The sequence below is a fragment of the Festucalex cinctus genome, chromosome 1 (assembly GCF_051991245.1).
Source record: "Festucalex cinctus isolate MCC-2025b chromosome 1, RoL_Fcin_1.0, whole genome shotgun sequence".
NCBI lineage: Eukaryota > Metazoa > Chordata > Actinopteri > Syngnathiformes > Syngnathidae > Festucalex > Festucalex cinctus.
The window spans coordinates 24,386,514-24,407,822 of NC_135411.1; the positions used below are offsets into that span (position 1 = coordinate 24,386,514).

The 21,309-nt window shown below is 37.7% G+C and overlaps 2 protein-coding genes across 15 annotated transcripts; both read right to left on the reverse strand.

The window, feature by feature from the left end:
- Positions 1–1,934: 1,934 nt before the first annotated feature.
- Positions 1,935–4,890, reverse strand: LOC144020771 (uncharacterized). Its single transcript, XM_077524559.1, has 2 exons — positions 4,498–4,890; positions 1,935–3,823 (listed from the first exon to the last, which is right to left on the reverse strand). The coding sequence occupies exons 1-2, from the start codon at positions 4,610–4,612 to the stop codon at positions 2,472–2,474; spliced, it is 1,467 nt and encodes a 488-aa protein (XP_077380685.1). The 5' UTR covers positions 4,613–4,890; the 3' UTR covers positions 1,935–2,471.
- Positions 4,891–5,529: 639 nt separating this feature from the next.
- Positions 5,530–18,723, reverse strand: crema (cAMP responsive element modulator a). Of its 14 annotated transcripts, none has more exons than XM_077524779.1 (7): positions 18,542–18,723; positions 16,733–16,813; positions 16,407–16,489; positions 16,198–16,322; positions 11,507–11,590; positions 7,650–7,812; positions 5,530–7,569 (listed from the first exon to the last, which is right to left on the reverse strand). In XM_077524779.1, exons 2-7 carry the CDS (start codon positions 16,799–16,801, stop codon positions 7,425–7,427), a joined length of 669 nt encoding a protein of 222 aa, XP_077380905.1. In that variant the 5' UTR covers positions 16,802–16,813; positions 18,542–18,723; the 3' UTR covers positions 5,530–7,424. The 14 variants fall into 14 exon arrangements, with proteins under 14 accessions (XP_077380905.1, XP_077380949.1, XP_077380940.1 ...); XM_077524823.1 differs by having other exon boundaries at positions 16,407–16,474; positions 18,542–18,720; XM_077524814.1 differs by lacking the exon at positions 18,542–18,723 and adding an exon at positions 17,703–18,002 and having other exon boundaries at positions 16,407–16,474.
- Positions 18,724–21,309: the final 2,586 nt, after the last annotated feature.

A 21,309-nucleotide genomic window follows, 5' to 3' on the forward strand; every position in this document is an offset into this window, starting at 1 on the left:
CCACGGAACGTTGGGACGAAGGGGGAGTTTGTTGGGATGAAAGGATGAAAGGATAAAAGAACAAAATGTTGGTAGGTCTGTGAGCCTCGCGCAGAGTGAGTGGTTGTTGCTGTTAAACGATGAGAAGCTGAATCAATAAACCGCCGGTCTTTGGCTCCGGACTTCAACACTCTGCCTCCGACTCCCGTCACTGCTCGCTACAGTTTGTTTGTTTGTTTGTTTGTTTGTTTCCCAATGACCAAGCCGACGTAGAAATAACGTAGTTTCTGCGTAATGGGCATACGTAGAAAAAACGTTACTTTCGGGTGCAGATTGCAATATCAGATTACGTAATTTCGTCAACGTCATTTCAACGTAGATTAGTGACATATATAAAACGTCTATTCAAAGTTGAAATTGGGTTCAAAATAGGTCATGTGGACGTCCGTTTGGCACGTTATATAGACCAAAATTATATTTATTTTAGGACTGTCTCATAAAATTAGAATATTGTGATTATTTTCTGTAACGCAATTAACTAAGCAAAATGTCATAAATTCTGGGTTCATTACAAATCAACTGAAATATTGCAAGACTTTTATTATTTTAAAATTGATTTTTTATTTTTTTTATTTGCTCTGAGAAAATATTCTGACATTTTGTTAGGATATTTGAGTTTTCTTACAATAATCAATAGTAAAACAATAAAAGGCTTGCAATATTTAGTTGATTTGTAATGAATCCGTAATATATGTCATTTTTGCTTATTTAATTGCATTACAGAAAATATTGGACTTTATCACAATATTCTAATTTTCTGAGACAGTCCTGTATATGTTATATTTATCATTTAAAATGACTAAAATAATGGTGTGAAATTGTGCATGAAATGCTCAATGAAGAAATAAAAACATAATCCAGTTTGTTAAAATAGGTTTATTGTTTTAAAGCCCTATGTGTCATGTGAGGCATGGTTGAGGACCCAAGTACAAGGAGGCACATGGCCGTACAGCAAAGCACACACATTGTCATGGTTCGGTGGGGTTGGGATTTTGTTTGTAGTTTTGGTGTTCATGTTGTCTTTTGTCTGGTTAGTGTTTTTGATATGTTATTGTCTCGTCATGCGAAACTATGCCCACCTGTCTTCCCTGCCTCGCGTGTTGACCAATCAGTGCCCTCACCCAGCTGTGTCTTGTTGCGTCAATCAGTGTGATTGTGTGTATATAGTCTGCTGTTTTTTTGTTAAGTTTGTGTCGCTGTCATGGCTCCTTTGTTCCTGCTATTCAGTTGAGTTATTCCTTCGTAGTTGTTTGCTCTTATTTTTGGCTTTGCCCCCCTTTCTAGTTCCTGGAGTATCTATAACCACTTTTTGAGCACAGGTCCTTCAATTTAGACACAAGTCTAGATGAAATTATCGTGTTGAAGGCCCTTCAACACGATAATTTCATCTTTAAGGCGCTGCCATAACAAATAAACAACATTCGATTGTTGACGCATAGATTGGCCCTTATTGACCCGCTGACGTTCTGAAGCCAGAATTCATTAGGCGATCTTTGGCTCGCCCATGTGGACATTCTGCGCAAGTGCAAAGGTTGTATTTTGGGCAAATACTGTAAAATTATTTACGCTCCATAAACAGAATGGTTCATAATCATTAGTTACTGAAAACATTTGGCATTATTAGTGTAATTTATAAGTGTAACTCATTTCAATTATGTTTGTGTTCTTTATAGAAAACCACTAATACACCACCACATTGGACTACCACTCCACACCCAAGTACTATATTGTGTTCTGCCATCATTGTGGAGTTTATTGAAGACATTCAACCTTCAGATTCGCAGTAGTCTTTCTGACTGAAGACTTCGGCCATACTAGTCAATAGATGGTAGGTAGGTAGATCGAATATTTGATTCATAGACACCTCATTCATTGATAACACTTTATTCAGGAAAATTAGCTGAACATACACTTTGATAATATTCTGTCAATGACAACAAAAAACAAACACATTTTCTCCTTTTGAGCACTGTTTGTCAAAAATAATAAAAAAAATTAGAATGCACATTACACTACATGTGTTAAATGTATCACACTCTGAAGAAGTAGATCCTTGTTAAAAAATAAAATAAAATCACTGGAAGAAGTACTGACTCAACTCTTGCTCTTATTGTATGTTAGTCCTTCTCAAATAGGGGGGAACATGTCACCCCCGCCTCCTCAGATCCTGGAATGTTCTAGTTACAAATGTAAAAAGCTATGTAAAAAATACTCGTTCTAAAACATCAGCAAAACTTCTCCACACCAAATTGTTTTTCTTCTTTACTGAACTTGCACAGTGGCTCATACTAAGAAGAGAAAACAGTGCATACATGCTATCAAAATGTCTTCCCATTTTTCACATCCAGCTACTTATTTCACGACATAATCAGCATGTCATAACTCACGATTCCTAACCACAACCTCTAAGTTTCTTCCATTTTGCTGCTTCACTAATCAGCACACTTGTGATCCTTCAGCAGATGCTTAACAGTGAACGTTTTAAAACACAAACTGCAACTGAAAGGTTTCTCGCCGCTGTGTGTTCTTGAGTGTGCCGTTAAATTGGCCTTTATACTGAACGTTTTACCACAAACTAAACATGCAAAAGGTTTCTCTTGAGCGTGCTTTCTTATGTGTCTCGTCAACTGCGACTTTTCAGTGAATCTATATTCACAAACTGAGCAGGCAAACGGTTTTTCACCCGTGTGTGTTCTTGTATGTATTGTCAATGTGCTATTTTCTGCAAAGCTTTTACCACAAACGGAACAGCCAAAAGGTCTCTCCCCAGTGTGTGTTCTTGTGTGTTTTGTTAGATGCGTCTTTGAAGAGAATCTTTGACCACAATCTGAGCAGGTAAAAGGTTTTTCTCTAGTGTGTACCATTTTGTGTCTTGTTAAATTTGTCTTTCTATAGAATCTTTGACCACAATCTGAGCAGGCAAAAGGTTTTTCTCCAGTGTGTGTTTTGACGTGTCTTTCAAAACTTCCGTTTGTGGGGAAACTTTTACCACAAGCTGAGCAGGCAAAAGGTTTTTCTCCAGTATGCGTGCTTGTGTGGATTGCTAAAGATTGCTTTGTAGACAATTTCTTACCACAAACTAAGCAGGAAAAAGTCTTGTCGCCGTCGTGTGTTCTTGTTCTGCTCGTCTTTTCAGAGAATGTCTGACCTCCAACTAAGCAGGCAAAAGTTATTTTCTGTGTGTGTGTTATCTTATGCTTAGTTAAATTTGCCTTTTGTGTGAAACTTTTCCCGCAAAGTTCACATGAAAATGGTTTCTCTCCAGTATGTGCTCTGATGTGTCTTTTTAAACATGCTTTTCTGTAGAATCCTTTACCACAAAGCGTGCAAGCAAAACATTTATCTCCGTGTGTCCTCATATGATCTTTCAAACTCCGTTTACAACTTAATATTTTCTCACACCGAGAAAACTCCCAACATTTCTTTTGTGTATGACATGTGGTACCATCGTCAAATTGTTCAACATTATCGAGGTCAGGAGAATGTGCTGTGATCTCACTTCGTGCTTGTCCATCACCTTCTGTTTTCATGTGTTGACTTGAGCTGCTGCTTGGAGGCTCCGCCCCTCTGGCCTCCTCACTTTCACCCTTGTCATCTTCTTCACTCTTCACAGGGACAAAGCAAGAAGGCAACTTGATGTCGTCCTCCTCTTCCTCTTTAATGTGGGCATACTCTGGCTCCTCCTCCTCTTTCTTGAACTGATGCTCTTCCGCCTCCTCTTCCTTTTTAACTTGAGGGGCCTCTGGTTCCTGTTGCCAAGGACCAAGATATGTGTCACTGACATCTGCAGGACACAAGAAGACACATTCGATTTGATAAAAATCAGATTTCATGCTGTGCACTGTAAGTCCGTAGGAGTGTAAATTTTGAACTTTATTTTCAACTGGTGTTTGAATGGGTAAATCGGCTGCGCCGTAGCTGTACCTCTTTGCAGGCTCTTGTTATTGGGCTGGGGGGCGGGTGCTATTATTTTAACAAATGGAAGATATGTGCTGTATTGAAGACCCCCTTTTTCTTTTATCACTCAGTTCCTAGACCCCAATATTAGATTTGGCAGAGGCATCTTGTGTTGAATTACAGTTATAATACTTTAATTCCTCCTGTAAATATAATTTAGACATGTATTTTAGGCAAGTTGTAAAATGTCTTAAGTACTCTTGTTTATGTTAAACAAATTAAAAACATTATAAATCATGCTTTTTCTACTCAGCACTATCTTAAATGTTCTCCAATTTCGATACTGTAAATGTATAGGATCGTATGCCAAGAAACGTTTCTTGGGAGTGGTAATATGGCGGCCTAGTCTTGGCTTTAATGTAAGACTTCAACACTTTGCTGGGCTTCATTTGGTCATTATAAGTATTCTGTAGTAAAGAGGATTCCTTTAAAATAGAAACAGTAATATTCTGTTTATCATTAATTAAAAAGTTGTTTCGAAACACGTGATGGTGTACAAACCAGCTCTGTGCAACACAACTCGAGGCTGCTTGCAAACTGCGTCCAGTTGTTGCCGTTCGTTCTCCTCTTTTGTTCCACAAAGTTCCTCCGCGTACTCTGCTACTCTTGCACACATTTTACACGACAATCGCAACACTTTCACACTCGCTCCGATTTGAAATGTGTTGCAAACAAACGTGTCTCTTTGTTAGCGGCTATCAAGCTAAAGCCAAGATAGCTGTGAAGCGTCGACGTGCAACACGAAGACTTCATGAGTCGCAGTAGTCATTTCAAGTAGTGATGGACGCGGTGTGTCGAGGCTGCAATCCCTTTAGTGCTGATTCGAGAAAGAGTAGCTTTTGATTTCGTACAGAACGTGCAAGAAAGTAGCCACATTGATTCGGTATCTTCTTGTGGCGCGGAACAAATATCGTTTAAGCACATTACTGCCACCTACTGTTGTGGAATGTGGAAATTCCGAACATCCAGACATTTTTATATTTCCGCAATGCAAACGCTTTCTTTGCATTTCTTTACTTTTCATCACATTTTGAAATCAAAATAATCCTCACATATAAAATTACAACGACCCAAACTAAATTTCATCAGTTTTCACAAATCTATTTAAAATTCAAAGTAATTTAGCTTTTTTTCTAGATGGCCCTGTTTGATCGCCTTTGCTCTGCTGCCACCTGCTGGCCGTTTGTGTAATAACTACCATTTCTGCAACCGTGCTTTGCAGTTTAGAGGCTGCATCAAAGCCTTCTGTATGCTCTAGCATTAAAAAAAAACAAAAAACAAACAAACGTATAAATACATCTTTGGGACACTTAAAACATTGGAAAAAAACGTATTTACACGTTATTGGGAGCAAATGAGTTAAGTATGTGTGTTGGAAGGTTATTTTGTATAAAAACAAAAAAAAAGGGCTGTCAGCTTCATTAAGCGCGCTGCAAATCGCAGTTTTTTTTCCTGCGTCATGTGTTCTGAGCCTGGTTGCCGAGGAAACCATCCATAAGCATTCCTTATGGGGCAAACACAAAGACAGCACCATTCTCTAAACACAAAACAATTTTATTTACACCACAATGAAAACAAAAAATACAAAAAGGACAATTGGGGCTCTTGTGTTGTTTAAAAAAGTCAATTATCTTTCAAAAATAATTATGATTGTAATAACTGATAATAGACTAACTGGTTTTGATTGATTGTGCTTTGATAGACAAATAATTAGTCTTGGTATAAATTAAAGCAACAATATGTAACAATTTAACTTCTAAATCATTAAGACGCTACGCCGGCTTATGTAACATGGAGAAAAGCACTACTGTTCAACAACACATTAACTGTCTATACTAATGTTTTATTAGCTTAGCAACAGTGCTAATGCTATCATAGAATGTTATTTCCTGTACACAACGACCACTGAAATCAGACAGTGATGTTACAACACAAACTTGCTGTGTTAGCATTTAGCATTATTAGCATAACGTCCGTCTGGTGAGTGATTGTGCTTCTGAGTGACCAACAGCTGCGGCCAGCTGAGCTTATTATGCAAAACAATAATACTCCACTGTATTAATTAAAGTCACATACATAACAACTAAAACAAGAAAGGGACAACTTGAAAATCATCAGGATACTACACCGCCTGGGGAATAACATTAGTTGCACTGGCTACTTCTGGATTGGATCGTTAATACATCAGCGTTAACGTTATTGTAGCAAGTTTTGTTTTGCGGATGTATATGACGAGAAGCCAGCAGCCGCCATCTCGCGGTGCCACTTGGGTTTGGACAACATGACGCAGACGAATCTTTGAGTGGCACTTGGAGATATACGCATATATATATATATATATATATATATATATATATATATATACACACACACACACACACATACATAAAATCACATTCTTACCGATTAAATGTGCATGTAGCGCTCCTCCCAGACCTACTGGTACAACCATATGCCACACACTGCAACTTTTTCGCCGCGGAGACCGGAAATAAAGAGAAAATCTTGCAGAGAAATCAATGTATTCTGCTTTGCGAGTGGCAACGCAAGATAGCCGCCATTAGCTTGACTTGCTACGGCAGGCAGGCAGCATTGTACACGTCCACATTGTGGGTTCTTGCACACAAATACTCACTTTTCTAACAAAATAAACACACTTGTTAGCATTTAGCAATATTGTCTTAGCATCTTTAGCTTGTGAGAATTACAATTCCATGCTAGCATGAGAAATTTGAGTGTAGTGCTTGCACATGAACACTACATGGCAAGCTAGCATTTAGCAAGCGTGCATATTAGCTTAGCTTCATAATGTCTTTGTCGTGTCATCTTCCTTGAGGTGTCTTTCGGATTAAGCACTTTTTGTCTTGTTGACTTCTGTTAAAATTTAGCACGATTAGAATAGCATCTTCAAACTCCAAGAATAGCATTACTGTTCACAGGGCAAACATTTGGTCTTTTATCTTTGCTGATGACAATGGAATAATTAGAATTTAGGATGTGACTTAGCATTGCTAGCCTCCTATCACGTCCTGGTCAGGTTATAACATCCTTGAGGACTTTTGGATTTGATTACAACAATTAGTGGAGCGCCTGGCCACAAAAACAATTACCTTTTTTCCCCCTTACTGTTGATTTAAACGGCTAGAAATGAAGTCATGCAAGTTAGTGCTCACGTTGCAGACTCCAAAAAACAGGCAGAAACTAAAGCAAAAATGCCACAAACAGGGTGCCGTTCTCAGAAGACACGTTTTTTCCCCCCCAAACTTTCAACAAAGTGCTTCTCAGAGTCCATAGCCGAACGACATTCCCGGGACACGAGTTAGGGAGGTTGCAGCATGGCAGAGGCCTGAGCGAGTGGATGCAGTCACAACAGTTTGTCGGGTTGTGGCGGTGGCGGGAAATGATAGGGAGCAGTTTTCGGGCGCTTTTTACTCCCCCTTGTGACAGTAAATGTCCTTGAGTGCCTTCAGTTCCTCAATCAGCGTCTTGTTTTGGTTCTCCAACACGGCAACGCGGTTTTCGAGACATTTGACATACTCCTTCTTTTTTCGCCGGCATTCCCGAGCAGCCTCCCTGCCAAAAGACAATAAAGAGAAAAATTAAAAGCAGACAATTCCAGACACCCGGGCCTGGTTGCCAGTCCATGCGCCTACCTGTTTTTCATGAGCCGGACCTCCCTCTTGCGGGTGACTTCCTCGGTGTGGTGCGAGAGCGGGCTGTGCGTGGCACTCGGTGATGCCGCTGCCAACACAATGCTGTGGGCCAGGCCTGAGGTGGGCGAGCGCAACTGGCAAGCGGGGATGTCGCCGGTGGCAGCTGCGGTCGAGGATGCATGACAGATTATTATCTCGCCATGTTTTCAATAATTGTTGCAAGCTAACTAGCTAATGCTCACAAAAAAAAAAGATTTCTATGAACTTGCGATGTGTTGGAATGACTCATTCCCTAATCTCTAACCACTATCTAAGGACTCTATCCTTGGTTATTCACCGAAAACCTTGTTTATTCACTATATTTTATGCTCAGGCCAATCTAAGATATTACTTTGGCGCCATCTTGTGGAATCTTGTTGGTGTTAAAGGTCTACAGAAATATATAGTACTGAAGTACAGTAGTCTGTTATTTCGCCTGCCCGTATAGTTACAATTGCCCACATTCCCTAACATTTATTACTGTGAATTCCTTTATTAGATACCAAAAGATTAATTTAAAGACTCACAAGCGTTTGTGTAAAGTGCTATGCATATTGTTTGCTCATGTGTGACATCACATCAGTTTGTGATAGTGTGTTATTATACTAGTCACTGATTAAGCTCATGTGTGCTCAAGGTGCTTGTAGGGGTTCACAGTAGTGGAATAATATAGAACACCTATCAGTCAAATGAAAAAAAAATAATTACATGGTTGCGGCCTTTTTAAAATTATTATTATTATTATTATTATTCTACTTATATTACAGATGTTGATATAAAGTCAGACCATTTGCTCTTTTATCCAAATATTTGAAATGTCAACGATGAGTCAGCTTGAGCCCCTCACTCACTCACAATGATAACAGAGGGACTTGTTGACGTCACTGCGTGCGTCTCACCCCCCGCCCCCTTCCCTTCTTCTGTTCCAGGAAGCTACGATGACGTCAAAGCAATTTCTTCACCCATTCCCCCCTACCTCCCACCCATGTGGACAATCTGCCTGACAACATGTTGCTTGCCACCAGATGGGCGCACAACTTTTTCCTTATACAACAAAATACGACGAGCGAAGTGAGTGAGCGCGTGAATATGTATATGTGTATGTCCGTGCACATGTACACTCACTTAACTAGATAAAAGTCGTAAACTAAACAAAACAAAACAAAAACAAAAACAAAAAAAAAGTCAAAATTGACGATGTACCCGTAGTGGTAGCACGGGTGAAATACGTGTACTTGCTCGGTGGCTACTGTGCGCACGCGCGACTTAGAACCGGAAGACGACGACAACTTACAAAAGATGATTAAATAAGACGCTACGAAGAGGAAGACAATTTAAAAAGACCAAGAAGAGGAAGACAATTTAAAAAAAAGACCAAGAAGAGGAAGACGACAGACACTCTAATAGTGACCACCATCCCGCCCTCACCCCATAAAAGGAGGAAAAAAAAGTTTACCGTACCTGACTCTGTCTCATCCCCGGTGACGGCCATTGCTGTTCCCCAGTGAGCCAGAACCGAACAAAAAGAGGGCAAACAATGAACTGCTAAAACAACTACGTTGCCTCGCTGGCCGGCAAAATTCGTAATGGCTCTCCGCGCTCTCTTCCTTGGCAGTTTTGCGTCGTCTTTGGCCGTTCGTCAACTTTGCGGCCGGATTACAATTACCGGCATTGACGTCACAGTGACATCACCAGCAGCCGCTGAAGTCAGTGAAGACGCGCTGGTTTGGAGGCCCTCCTCCTCCCTCCAGAGTACCATAATGTCAAGGGGGAGGGGGGTTATTTTTAGAGGCAGTGACGCAACTGGAGTGGAGCGACAAACATGAGGGAACTCTGATTGGCTACTTCTGGGGAGAGAGGCGGGGCGAGCGGCCATCGACGATGGCTTGTGAGTCAAGTTTTAGGCAGATGGAACTTTTACCCGTTAAAGACCTTTTTCTGCTTCTTTTCCCTTCTTCTTAATAAGTCATGTAGCTGAACAACCGTTTAAAACCCTCACCATGGCTTGAAACCATAACCTAACCTTTGTTTGAAACACTAACTTGAAACATCTTCCTCAAAACAGTCAACGCTAATTTGAAACCCCAACTTTCAAGGCCGTGCATATTTAATCCAAATGGCTTCTTCAAACATGACACCATTGCCGAGTTTGCTTCTCAGGATTTTGTCCATCGAGGCCTCCAAACAAAACATACCGTGAAATCATTTCAAGGTATGTAAATCATTTCAAGGTATGTTTTGTAACAGCTGCCACTGCAAGGCATTTTTTTTTTTACACAGCAACGAAATAAACATTAACCAAGCCTTTCCTCTTCATTTAATCATAACGTACAATAATAAAGCCTATACCCTATATTATTATTATTATTATTATTATTATTATTATTATTATTATTATTATTATTATTACAGGCAGCTCTAGCACTTCGTTCTACGCCTGGACCCAACATTGTGAGTGGTGATATATTACAGTTACGGACTAGTTTACAGCCCCACCTAGTGGCCGAATGGCTGATGTTATGTATGTGCTTAAAAACAATTTTTGTAGTAAATTAGTGGGCTTTGAGGTTGAGCTTCATTAAAACACAGGAAAGGAAGTTTTGAACTTCCTAAAAAGAAATATATGACTGAATGTTATCAAAAAATATAACCTGCACTCGGTTTAAAAAAAAATAAAAATATTACAAATATAACTTGCACATGGTTAAAAAATAATAATAATAAAAATAAAAAAATAAATAAAAATAAGGAAGACGTCACTGCGTGCGTCTCAGTAGTATTTATATATGTATATATTGAGTATTTATATCTACTCAATTCAACTCATGTTCAACATTTGCGGACTTAAAACTAACAAAAAAAAAAAGGAAAAAAACATAAATTAATTAAAAAAAAAAAGATTAATCGTTAGGAAAAACAGAAGGGGGGGAAAAAAAAGTCAATACTGAAATCACTATTAAATGTGTAACCCGCCTATACCCCCAAACAAAAACTGGTTCAGTCCCAGTACAAAATCCTGAGAAGCAAATTCTGCAATGTTGTTCAACCATTGCAGTCCAGTGAGGAAAGCGATTCATATTGGGGAGACCAAGCAACCCATACACAAACACGTGACACAACATAGGAGAGCACTTTCTCAATTTTTAAACCCTCAAAACATGGAATCCTGACTTGAATCCATAACCCAGACTTCAAACCCTACTTTCAAATCCTATCTTGGAAACTAGGGGTGCTAAAAAAAAAAATCGATTCGACGATATATCGCGATACTACATCGCGCGATTCTCGAATCGATTCAATAAAAAAAAAAATAGATTTTTTTTTTTTTTTTTAAGAGCTCAGAATTGTTCGGTAGTCTTACCGATTCAACGTCTTATCATCATTGCCTTTTTTTTGTGTGTGTGTGTGTGTGAATCGATTTTTAAACTTCCATTTTTAATGGAAAAATATTCAACAAAACGTCTGACTTCGGGTTAGGATTCACACCTTGAGCATGGAAGAATGTTATATGAACGGAACATTAAGCCTTAATATTTTATTTTAATGCTGTTCAAACATGAAACAGATTACAACCTCTATAAGACTGAAATGTCAGATAAATAAATAATACATTTTCATATAAATCTTACACTCTACAAGCTTACTGATTAGTATTTTCTAAATTTGAATGAAAAAAAATCGCAACAATCGACTTATAAATTCGTATCGGGATTAATCGGTATCTAATCGAATCGCGACTTGTGAATCGTGATACGAATCGAATCGTCAGGTACTAGGCAATTCACACCCCTATTGGAAACCCTACTTTGAAACTATACCTTGTATGATCATCTGTCCTGCGTGGAGGTAGTACTGGTGGGCGCCACCTGGCGAGGCGGCGGCAGCGCTCCGCGAGATGGCGGCTGTGGAAATTCAACCGCAACATTATTAGGTATCAGGATGTCACTCGTGACTACCTGAAGTGTGCATGTGTGAGAGCATCTAATTTCTGTGCCTGTGAGTGTTTCAGTAGTGGATGTGTTTCACTAGTGAGCATAAGGATGTATCAGTTAGCATGTGTTGGCAAAAAAAAAAAAAGAAAAAAAAAAAAAAAGAAAACTGTTGTGTGTAAGAGCATCTGACTAGTTTGTATACAAGCGTTTTAGTAGTGTGCTAATGAGAATGTTTCAGCAGCGTATGTATGGAAAAAGAAAGCATGTACATGTACAGAACCTGAAGACTGAATAAACTGCCTGCCGTGTTCCATGTGGTTTGTATACTAAAGCTTTAAGTTGGCAAGCGAACGTCGCTAGTGTTCACGGTGTAATTTCACCGGTCTGAGAGCAATACAAAGTTTTATTCAATGCTCTTTTAGCTGTGAAAATGTCTCGGAATATTAACGCATAAAACCAATTAGGCACTTCCAAACTATTTTTAACTGAACAAGATATAGAAACAGTGACCAAACTTAGTTTGTGAAGCAACGTGTTATAGTTGTCATAAAACATATTTTTGCTAGTAACATCCATGGTCCATCCTTATGATATAAGGGGTACAAGTGTCTATACAACCCCCCCCCCCCAAAAAAAAATAAAATAAAAAATAAAAAAAATAAAAAATAAAACCCAAACAAGAACAAATATTAAGCAAATGTGTGTATCTGTAAAAGGTGTTAATTTGTGGAATAATTTGGGAATTGACCTGAAAAGATGTGACCCACTTGTTGAGTTTAAAAAAATTGTTTAAAAGCAAAGTTTAAAAAAAATACTTGTGTCAGATAAGAGCATAAAAATTGTATATAGGAGTATTGAGTATACGATTTATAAATGTATTATGGTATATGTCTCGGAATTTCATGTACTTATGTTGTCCAAGTCCACTTGTATTCATAACCAGGTTTATACATTTTATTTTATTTTTTAAAATATTAACCTAGTATTGTATTAATAATTAAATAAGTCTAAATATATAATGTAGGGGTAGGACTAGATACGTATTTAACTTCTTCCTACTCTCTTTTGAACATGGAAACTGATTGATGATTTTATGGGGTTCTTCTTTTCTTTTTTAATTCTTTGTTTGTCTGCTTTTTGTTTGTATGTTTATATGTTCAATAAATCAAATCAAATCGTAACATTCTTTTGCCGTGTGACATTTTAATTTTTATGGTCAAAATGTTATATATAAAAAAAAAAAAAAAAGTTTTGTTTTTAAGCCCCCATTGGTGTGTAAGCAGTGCGACTACTTTTGATGTATTGTATCTGTCATGTAGCCAGTAGAGATATTTCTTTTTTTGCTCATCACGGACGTTTATGAGCTAGCTTGTCAGCAAACTTAGCTAGTAGCAGACGTGTGTGACGTCATGCATGTTGCGATCACGTCTCTGATCAACTGCTGAAAGGAGACTGATTCTGTCCTCTTTCATCTACAACTGCTTCAAACATCAAAGTGTATGTGTTAGGAATGGAAGAATGTTGATTTGTTATGATTGTATTGTAATGTATTTCTGTTAATCTTTTTGTTATGTTGGTGTTGTTGTGTTTTTGTAAAGCGCTTTGTGACAGCTCAGGCTGTTTGAAAGCGCGTAAAAAAATAAAGTTAACTTGACTTGTGTATTTGCAGGATAACGAGGCTGACACAGTGGAGCAAGTAACCATGACGATATCTGCCACTGAGGGAGAAGATTCTTTGCACCCACCCCAAGATATTAAAGGGACACTTTACTTATTGATCCATTTTTAGCAGCAAAAAGTTGCTACTTTTTCAATAATTAATTTGGTGACGTGATTATTTTTTATGTACATTTAATAACTTTTAAACCATTGTTAAAATGAATCTAACGCCGGCATGTTTGTTACACGTGACTAAATAACCCGGATGTTTACGTCACTAGTGTGTAAACGACGCTACACTATGAAACGCAGCCGTGCATCTAGCGTCAAACCCGGAAGGATTAAACCTTATTGCTTCGAGCCAACACGACAAAATAACCCTACCGAAGGAAAGTCTGCCTTGGATGTGAAAGTTGTGGCGCCAGATGGTCTTTTCGGGCACAAAATAAACTTTAACGAACGAGTGAATCAGGCGGGGGGGTGGTGCGGGAGCTGCACAGGAATGGACAATCCGCTAATGAATGTGTGCTGTCTGGAAATGAAAGAAATCGAGGATCGGTTCCTTGCGGACAATCTCAACTGCATCCTGGAACATCAGACATTCAACATGGCAATACTAAATAGACATTCTCAGGATAGCTTTGGTTGCGATGAAAGATGTGAAGAAGAAAAGTCTTGGAGGAGCCAATATCCAACAGGTAAAGTGACACACAGCACGAGCAATGCAAAACGTGTGGAACTGACAAACTATTTCAGGAAAAAGAAAAAATAGTAAAATTAAATGTATCGTCGTTACAGCGCCCAACCTCCCCTAGCTGTTTTTTTTTCTTCTTTTTTTGCGTAGCGTCCCGATGATGTAAACGAAAGCTTGCAAGAAGGTTGTGTATTAACCGTGTTTATTTATAGACAAAATAAAGTAAGGAAATGTGAGACGCCGTTACCTAGGCTGGTTATCAATGGTTTGGATCCGAACGAAATTAATAGAAATGCAAATGAAACTGGAATGCACCACAGGAAGAACAGCGGGACAGAACACAAATGTAGTACGTCGCACATGCCGATGATAATGACACTAATACACATTCAATAAATTTTTTGTTAAAATAAGATTATGAACATGGTCAATTTGTGAACTATAAACAACTTACGAGCTAATAAAACATAACGTCCGCGCCTGCTTGTCCTTGCCGGGAGGTCGACAGCACTTAGCAAGCCATTTTCTACGCAAATAGCCTTTTTTTTTTTTTGGATAACATACCAGTGTGCACCTCGCGGGTTTTTCCTTGACGACACCTTACAAAATTTTGCAATACAGTAAGGCATAAGTGACGTTTGTGTCTTCCTCGTCGTTCTGTCTGCGTGAACTACTGTTCGCCAAGCGAGTATACACACTTGTTACGTCATCACTTGGGGGGCGTTCCAACACGGAAGTACTTCTATGTTGAAAAAAGTTAAATAAATCAATATTGGGGTGTATTCTTCAGCTCTTATGCATGTTTCGTAGCTAAACTAACTATTTACTGCCAATCAAGCCATACATGTAAAATTAAAGGTGCCTTCCTTTAAGATCTCAATTGAAGGGATACTTAGGGCCAGAAAAGGTTTTCCTTCTTGTTTAAAATACAATGTGAGCCATTTGTGCCGAAAAAAATAAATAAATAAATTGAATGATATAAGTTGATGAAGTTATTTGTTGGGAGAATGATGTCAGCCCCAAGTGTGAATGATGCTTTCAAGTCCAGGCTAAAAACTATGCTATGCTTATTTTTCTCATGCCTATGAATTATTGAGCTCATATATATCAGGGTTTTTTTTAACTAAAAAAAATATAAAAATTCTTTCACTGTGAGTACAGTAAAATTGTTTCTGTATTTTATTTTAAAAGTCTTTAGTTCTCTTGTTTAAATGCTTTTAAATGTTGTATGTACATGTATTGCCTTTTATAAATAAGGTTACCATGCCTATCATTCTAAATGTATTTAAAGATTTTTATTGTTTTAAATTTTTTTTTTACCCCGCAACCCTTGTGAGGAGCAAGCGGTTCAGAAAATGGATGGATGGATTTTTTTTTTTAAATTCAGTATTATGACAATTTTAAATCTTTGAAAAGAATGACAAAAAATATATACTTCGTTCCAATGTACAAATATGGTTGACATAAAGGAAAACATTAGACTACAATGAAATTATTTGTCGTATTTATTTAATCCAACTTAATTATCTTAAATTGGGACAACCAAAAATGGGTTTGCCCGGCCTTAATGCATAACATTACTTGAAAGTTAAACTTTCATCTTAAACTAATTGAATATTTTTAAATTGATCGAAGGTCGAAAGTCGATCGAATTGACTGTGGGGGATTACTTTGTATTGTATTTTTATTATTATTATTATATTATTATTAATATATTTATATTTTTAAGTTCTGTGTGTGTGTGTGTGGGAGGGGGGTGTTTACCTATGTATGAGAGTAATTCAGTAGCTGTGTAAGTAAAAAAATTCTGTTTTGTAAATGTGAGAGCATTTTTTCTAGTATGTGAAAGTGATTCAGTGGACTGTGTGAGTGAAAAAAATATCAGTAAGGGCATTAGAGCATTATGCTGAAAATCTGAAAGTGGTTTACCTAATATGAGAGCCTTTCAGCAGGATGTGGGAGAGTGTTTAAATGGTGACTATGACAAAAAAAAATGCAGTAGTTGCATGAGAGCGTTTTGCTAGTGTGTATGAGAGCTTTTTGGTAGTGTGAGTGAGCAGAAAAAATATAACCTGTGTATGAGAGTATTAATGTGAGGTGCGTGAGTGGCAAATGTTCAGTCGTGTATGAGAGTGTCTTGGTAGTGAATGTGAGAGCATCTTTCTCGTGGAGTATTGTGGTTCAAAGTCGTTTTGTTATGCTAACCTAAGTGTCTTTCGCTTACCGTATTGCCCGGATCTCGCATAGTAGCTTGTCGGCGCCAATGAAGTCGAGTCATGCTCCTCCTCTTTCACATCGTCGTCTATTTCGCAATCGTCTGGGTGTGAGGAAAGCTCGTCGAGCTCTTTCCTGCAAGGGGAAAGAAGATGGAAAAACATTGCAAGTTTTCATGCTAACTCATGTGTGTCATGTTAGCGTGCTATGTTGCTTTACATGTAAGCCAGGTGCATGGAGGGCATCAGCCGTCTCCCGCACAAGTCTCCGTCGGAGTCGTCGTCTTCCTGCAAGGTCAACACCTGATCATGACGACAGGACAAGTCTAATTTTAAACCCAAACAATGTTTTGAACTACCCCTCGCTTGACACTAAAGACTAATCAACCTTTGTTTCCCTTGTACAGTGTCGTCAGTGTTGCTGTGTGGTTTACGGCGCCTGTGTTACCATCTCATCCGCACAAAGCGTCCAGAACACATGACCAGTCCGCACAACAAAATATAGTAATTCATGCTGTATTACGTCCAAAGTGGTACAGTGTTTACCTGTAGAGAAGATGCTCCGTCTGGGTGCTCTTCCTCATCTACCACTGAGTCACTGAAGCTGTCGTCCATCGTTGCTCGCTTCTGAAAAGGAACAACAGCAACAAAAATCACATTTTGGACAGGCTTTCATAAAATAAATAAAGAAATAAAACTTATTTTACATTGGAACCAAAAATTTAAGCATACAGTTCTGAGTTTCTAGGTACAAGGTTACAATCTGGGATTTTTCTCCCACATTACAAAAATATCAACGCTAGATTGAAGAGTCCACTGACCACATGCCCTTACATTCAACGGCGTCCATTGCTTGTCTATATATGGCCTGACATTTACAAGCGACTTGTATGTTGTTCGTCATGTGTGATGAATAAAAATGAAGTGTGTGTGTGTGTGTGTGTGTGTGTGAAAGATGATGACTGCTAACTTTCACACAGGAAGTGAAAAATATTTAGCACAAGTGATGTTGGAACTGATGAGTGACTTTTTTTTCGCACATGAAATGTAGTCCTAATTACGGAGCCCTAGACATGACATTGAAGGAAAAAAAAAAAAGTTAAAACACCTATTTTGTGGGCACGAACACCTACTTAGTGCCCATGAACAACTACTTAGTGCCCACGAACAACTACTTCGTGCGCACGAACTACTTCTATGTTTGCACAAAATCGTTACAACGTGCGCACTAAGTAGGTTGTTCATGCGCACGAAATAGTTAGAGCGTGCGCACTTACTAACTGTGGCTTTGTACCGGTCAGAAAGACAGACAAATCGAACGCACCTTCTTTAAAAGTTGAAAGGTCAAGGGAAAGCGACACAATGCACAAGGATAGAATGACCGAAATGTATTTTATTTTATTTTACACCCGATAACTTTGGGGTCGCTGTTGGTGAGAGCCGCCCGCAGACAAATGACATTACGAGAAAACCCGTCGATGCACCCATTACATATGCCAAATGGCTTAAATTTGACCTGAGTCTATGTGCCACGCGAAGTTTGATCCGTCACCAAAATACTGCCTCCTTCGTAGCCGTCGCGTCCGACGAACTTGGGAAGCGATGGGGTCCAGCAGAGAGATGAGGATTCAGACGTCTACTTTTCTGATCGAAATAATATAAAAATGTTGTGGTGGTGCTAACCATGTTTCCTTCCAAAGCCTTGTAGTTGATCGACAACGAAATCGAAACAGGTGTTTGTTTCCAAGCGTACCTAATAAATTTCGATCATTCTATCCTTGTGCATTGTGTCGGTTTCCCATGACCTTTCAACTTTTATAGAAGGTGCGTTCGATTTGTTTATCTATTTGACCGGTACAAAGCCACAGCTATTTAGTGTGCACGTTGTAAAGAATCGTGCGCACAAAGCAGTAGTTCGTGCGCACAAAGTAGTAATTCGTGAGCACGAAGTAAGTGTTCGTGCCCACAAAATAGGTGTTCGTGCGTACGAAGTGCTAGTTCGTGCGCACGAACTATTTTTTTTCCCTTTAATGTCATGTCTGGGGCTCAACCTAATAGTTAGAACAAACAAACGTTGCACACTGCCCCTTATTTAAAACTTTAACCATGTCTTGAAACTCAAACCATGGCCTGAAATCAAAACCCCGACTTTTGACGTTTCCCTTTTATTTTGATACTCGCACTTCCGGCCTGACTGCATTGACGTCACAGCGCTAAACTTGACACGAATTTGCTGTTTGCTCTTCCTGCTGACTCATCTCCAACGGTTTTCAGTTGCAACTCGAGTAGACTTTTAACGTGAAATGACCGACTGCGTGATTATTTGATTACTCGATGGGTTGATTTGTGACTTACCCAAACTTTGACGCCGTGCTCGTCGTCACTGGTGACGAAGTGTGACCGCGCTCGCGTCGATCCACGTCAGACGACGAAGAGGCGCTTTTGGGACGAAGAGCGCTTGTTAACTAGAAACGCTTGAGAGCAATGACTTGTGCTACTTCCGGCTTCGCTCTCCAAAGCCAATATCAGGATACGTTCACTCCCTAACTTGAAATACTAACCCTATCTTGAAACAATGCACATGCTTAAGTGAGTATACCAAGAGAATCAATGGGTCATTATGCACCTAATGCTGATTAATTGAGGATACCAAGAGAATCAATCAATCAATCATTAATCTCATGTAATGACATTTTACAGAAATATTTACATTGTAAAATAATGAACCGGAAATGCTATTTTATGTATTGAGCTATAATACTCGTTAGTCGTTACCATAACAACACGCACTAACAAACAGAGGACGGTGATGTTAGCTACCAGTGACCTCCAGAGGGCGCTCCTGACTCGTGTGTCTGAGGGAATCATCCATGAAATGGGCACGCATTTGAGACACTTTGGTGTCTATTAATTATTGTGCATACACAGCTGGACAAAACCTCACAATGGTCACTGAAATCACATGAAACTTACAAAAGTAACAAAAAATACAAATTTATTGAATACTAATCAAAATCTGTGTTTTTTTTCTCTATATACTTCATTTTCATTCATTCATTTTCTTGGCAAGCAAATCTTAAAAAAGGTTATTGGAATTTTGAAAATGCATTGACAAGCCACAAAACGTCTGTGAGAACTGGAACCACATAGATGCAAAAATGAAGCACATCAAGAAAAAAACCCACTAAATAAAAAAATATAAATAAATAAATAATAATAATAATAATAATTAAAATAAAAGATAAAATAAAATAAATTAAAAAAAAAAGAAAGAAAAAAAAAGAAAAAAAAACACTGTCTCGATTGTGAAAAGTGGAGGTTAAATTCTGGGTCTGCTTCTCGCACAGAGGTATTTGAATCTGTGCATGGTACCATGAAATCTCAAGACTGTCAGCGTTCAGGAGAGAAATGTGCTGCTTATTATTAGAAAGCATGGCCTCAGTCGCAGATAATGCGTCTTCCAACAGGATAACAACCGAATAACAACCGAAAACATAGCCAAAAACATCCAAGAATGACATAGAGAATTCTGAAGTTGCCTCCTATGAGCCCAGTTCTAAAAACCATTGAACATCAGTTGAAGGAGCTGAAAAATGCCATTTAAAGAAGACACCCTTCAAACCTGTGATAACTGAACAAGTTTGCTCACAAAGAGCAGGCCAAAAATACTTGTTGACAGCTGCATAAGTCTCATTGACGTTACAGAAATCATTCGATTGCAGTGATTGCTTTAAAAGGTTGTGTAACAAAAATATTAAATTAGGGTAGCATAATTTTTGAGCAGACCGGTTTCATTAGTTAAAAAAAAATGTATTAATTCTGTTGGATGACAATTCAAAAGTAGTGGCTGATTTTGATTAATTTCCAATATTTATTTATTTATGTATTTATTTTGTACATTTTAAGTGGTTTTAGTAACCATTGTGAGTTTTTCTTTCATTCATTTTTTTTTTTTTTTTTGGTAAAGCACTTGGAGTTGCAGTCGTATGATAAGCTGATTTATAACAAAAATTGACTTGACTTGATTGACAAAATTGTACAAACAATTTTGTCCGTGTGCGCAAACACGAACATCCCCAAACTACATTTGAGTTTTTCTGACAGGCTTTCACAACAGTTATTTAGAAGACTTTGGTAGATTTATTTGAATAGATAGGCCAAAAAATTAAACAAATATTTTCCTATAAAAAGAGATGAACATATTTATTTACTCACCTCTCATCTTCTTCATACAAAACTAACAATTCTTTGTGTTTTTGTGTTGGACAATGTCTTTGAAATCACATAACGTTCCGGTCCGTGATATTCTTTGTTCTTTTAATTTAAAGGCTGCAAGTGTTTTCAAGCATTTGCAGTTTCCACCTCAGTTTTCCTTTTTTTAAAAATTGATTTATTAATTTTATTTTATTTTTTGTATTTAGGAAAAGTCTGAATAGCAAAGTATTTTTCGTCTTTTTGTCTTTAGGACGCCATAATGTCAAGTATATTGGTTCAAATGTTACAGTGTAATGTGGACGTTGTCACTAATACCATGGATTCATGCATTTATGATTGGATGGAAGTGTTATATATTGCTGGTCCTAGGTACAAATTTTATGACAATATTTTGATGATTGGTTTTCAAACATTTTGGTTACTTAGTTTTTATGGGGTTTTTTCCCCACTAATATTTATGTATTTTTTCATCAAATATATTTACATTTTTGTTAAATTAAGTATAAATCTAAATATTAAATGTATTGTCTAATATAAACCTCTTGGGTACTTAGTTTGTATGGTTTGTTTTTCTTTTCCTAATATTTGTGTATTTTTCATCAAATATATTTACATTTTTGTTATATTAAGTATACATTTAAATATATTAAATATATTGTCTAATATAAACGTTTTGGTTACTTGTGGTTTGTTTTTTTCCTAATATTTTTGTATTTTTCATCAAATATATTTACATTTTTGTTAAATTAAGTATAAATTTAATATATTAAATATATTGTCTATTATCTTGTATCTTTATTAATCATATACATTTCTAATATAATAATTGGAATAATTCATACATTTTTTCTTTGTGTATTTCTCATCTGTCATTTTTTTTAAACTAATAATTGTGTATTACTATTTTC

What these genes read in the sequence shown, in the direction of transcription:
- LOC144020771 (XM_077524559.1), bottom strand. Translation starts at nt 4,612, where the DNA reads ATGTGTGCAAGAGTAGCAGAGTACGCGGAGGAACTTTGTGGAACAAAA. An exon ending in AGTTGTGTTGCACAGAGCTG is followed by an intron (nt 3,824 to 4,497) that starts GTTTGTACACCA and finishes TGTGTCCTGCAG; the next exon opens with ATGTCAGTGACACATATCTT.
- crema (XM_077524735.1), bottom strand. An exon ending in ACGGAGCATCTTCTCTACAG is followed by an intron (nt 16,490 to 16,732) that starts GTAAACACTGTA and finishes CGTCATGATCAG; the next exon opens with GTGTTGACCTTGCAGGAAGA. An exon ending in AGGACAGATGATCATACAAG is followed by an intron (nt 7,813 to 11,506) that starts GTATAGTTTCAA and finishes CCTCGACCGCAG; the next exon opens with CTGCCACCGGCGACATCCCC.